We start from the raw sequence: 2472 nt of genomic DNA, 5'->3' as shown, positions 1-2472 counted from the left end.
CTTTTCCCTCCAAGAACCTGGATCTGAGCCAGGGCGGGTGAAACCGAAGCCCCTGTTTTCACCACCACACACCACCCCCCCCACCGCCTGCTGGGGAAATAAGGTCACTTGCTGCTTCTGGGGGGCCCAGGCTGGGAGGGACAGGAGAGGGTGAGAACCACATGAGTCAGGGCTAGGTCACAGCCAAGCTACGACCCCCCACGGTAAGCGTGGGGCCCTGGCTCCTCCAGAGTTGGGGAAGGGGCAGGCGCCAGAGCTGGGGACTCAGACAGCTGGGAACTCAGGAGGCCTCTGGGGGCAGGACTAAGAGTGACAGATATGGTGCGTGGGGTGGATTTCTGGGGTCCCACCTGGGGCTTGGGAGAGACGGCTGGCTTCTGGGGGGTTGAGGAGACCTGTGGCTGAGGGGCCAGGTAGGAGGCTGGGGATAAGCCTGGGATGGGGCCAAGGCTGGCCTGGGTGCCACGCACCTGCTCTTGAGGCTGAGGCAGAGGCTAGGGGTCTTTGCTAGGGGCTGGGGTGGGGTCTCTGCGGGGTGGGCCTGGGGGCTGAGGTTGGGTTGCGGCAGGGGCCTCAAGCTGGATTCTAGGGTCAAGGCCAGGGGTCTGTGGGGAGAGCCCATTTCTAGGGCTCAGCCAGATTCTTGAACTGATGTGAGTTCTGGAACTGGACTGGGTTCCAGAAACAGCCTGGGTTCCAGAACTAAGGTGGGCTCCAGGACTGGGCTGAATTCTTGAGCCAGTCTGGGTTTCAGAGCTGAGCCCAGTCTCGGAGCTGGACTGGGTTCTGGACTTTAAGGAGTCGGGCTGAATTCTTGAGCTGACCTGGGTTTCAGAGCTGAACTGAATCCCAGAGCTGATCTGGGTTCCAGAGCTGGGCTGAGCCTCAGAGCTGAGCCCGGTCTCAGGACTAGACTGGGTTCTGGAGCTAAGATGCGCTCCAAGGCTGAGCTGAATTTTTGCATGGGCCTGGGTCCCAGAGCTGAGCTGGTTTCCAGAACCAGGCTGAGTTCTGGAGCTGGGATGGGCTCCAGTAATCAGCTGCGTTCCAGAACTAAGCTGACTTCCAGAGCTGGCTTGAATTCTTGAGCTTATCTGGGTCCCAGAGCTGGGCTGAGTTCCAAAGCTAGGCTGACTTCCAGAGTTGATCTGCTTCCCAAAGTCTAGTTGAATACCAGAGCTGTCTGGGGCTGTGGTTTGGAGCTGGTATCTAGAACCTGGCAGGGTTTTAGAGGCGAATTGAGTCCCAGAGGCTGGTCGAGCTCCTGGGCAGTGCTGGGTCCTGGAGCTGGGCCTGCTGTCAGAACTAGACAGGGCTGTGGAACTTAACTCTGTTGCTGCAATCGCCTGGGTCCCAGGACTAGGTAGGACTCCAGAGCTTAGTTGGATTCTGGAACTTGGCTGGGTCTCAGCCACTGTCTGTGTTTTGGAGCTGGCTGGGATTTCAGAACCAGCCTGTGCTCCAGAACTGAGCTGAGTTCTAGAGTTGAGTGCAGTGCCTGGGCTGGATTGAGCTCTGGAGCTTGGCCAGGCCTTGAAATTGGTCTGCATTCTAGAGCTGACCTGCATTCTGCAGGGAGAGTGGGGCTTGGCACCAAGCTGTGTGCTGGAGCTGGGCCTTGCTTCCAAGATGGATGGGGATCCAGAGCTGGTCTGAATCCTGGAGTTGGGCCTGGTTGTAGCACTAGGTGTGGTTCTAGAGCTGGGCTCAGTCTCAGAGCTGGAATCATCACTGGCGCTGGACTGGGCTGCAGGATGGGGATGGGTACTTGGATGCAACTGGGCTTGGGATCTGGACTGGGCAGTTGTGTGGACCTGGGTTTCTGGGCTGGTCTGAGTTCTTGAATAGGATTTGGTTTGGGAGCTGTCTCTGAATCCTGAGCTGGCTGGGGTTGCAGAGCTGGGTTGCTTCATGAATCTCACATGGGTTCCAAAATTAACTGGGGTTCTGGAGCTAGACCGAGTGTCCAGGTGTGGCTGTATTGTGGAGCTGTCCAGAGTTCCAGAGTCAGCTCGAGTTTTCCAGCAGGGCTTGGTCTCCGAACTAGCCTGGATTCTGGAACTGGGATTGGTCTCCAAGCTGGTCTGGGTCTTAAAATTTGTCTGGGTTCCAGAGCTTGGCTTGTTGTCAGGGCTCAGTTGGATTCTAGAGATGAGCTTCATCTCAGAACTGGCCTGGGCTTCAGAGCAGGGCTTGGTCTCAGATATCATCTGGGTTCTAGAGCTGGGCTTGGCCTCAGAGGTGGCCTGAGTTCTAGAACAGGGCTTGGTCTCAGTGCTGGGTTTGGTCCCAGAGCTTATCTGGGTTCTAGAGCTGGGCTTGGTCTCAGGGCTGGCCTGAGTTCTAGAGCTGGGCTTGGCCTCAGAGGTGGCCTGAGTTCTAGAACAGGGCTTGGTCTCAATGCTGGGCTTGGTCTCAGAACTTGTCTGGGTTCTAGAGCTGGGCTTGGTCTCAGAGCTCATCTGGTTTCTA

At 57.2% G+C, this 2472-nt stretch overlaps 1 protein-coding gene across 1 annotated transcript; it reads right to left on the bottom strand.

The window, feature by feature from the left end:
* Window positions 1-6: 6 nt before the first annotated feature.
* LOC111533758 (cell wall protein RBR3-like) lies at window positions 7-2466 on the bottom strand. Its single transcript, XM_023200443.2, has one exon. It carries the CDS (start codon window positions 2460-2462, stop codon window positions 495-497), a length of 1968 nt encoding a protein of 655 aa, XP_023056211.2. The 5' UTR covers window positions 2463-2466; the 3' UTR covers window positions 7-494.
* Window positions 2467-2472: the final 6 nt, after the last annotated feature.

This window comes from Piliocolobus tephrosceles, unplaced genomic scaffold (genome assembly GCF_002776525.5).
Source record: "Piliocolobus tephrosceles isolate RC106 unplaced genomic scaffold, ASM277652v3 unscaffolded_22874, whole genome shotgun sequence".
In the NCBI taxonomy this organism is placed as follows: domain Eukaryota; kingdom Metazoa; phylum Chordata; class Mammalia; order Primates; family Cercopithecidae; genus Piliocolobus; species Piliocolobus tephrosceles.
Note: the sequence above shows the minus strand (reverse complement) of the source record. Positions and strands in the feature narration are given on the sequence as shown.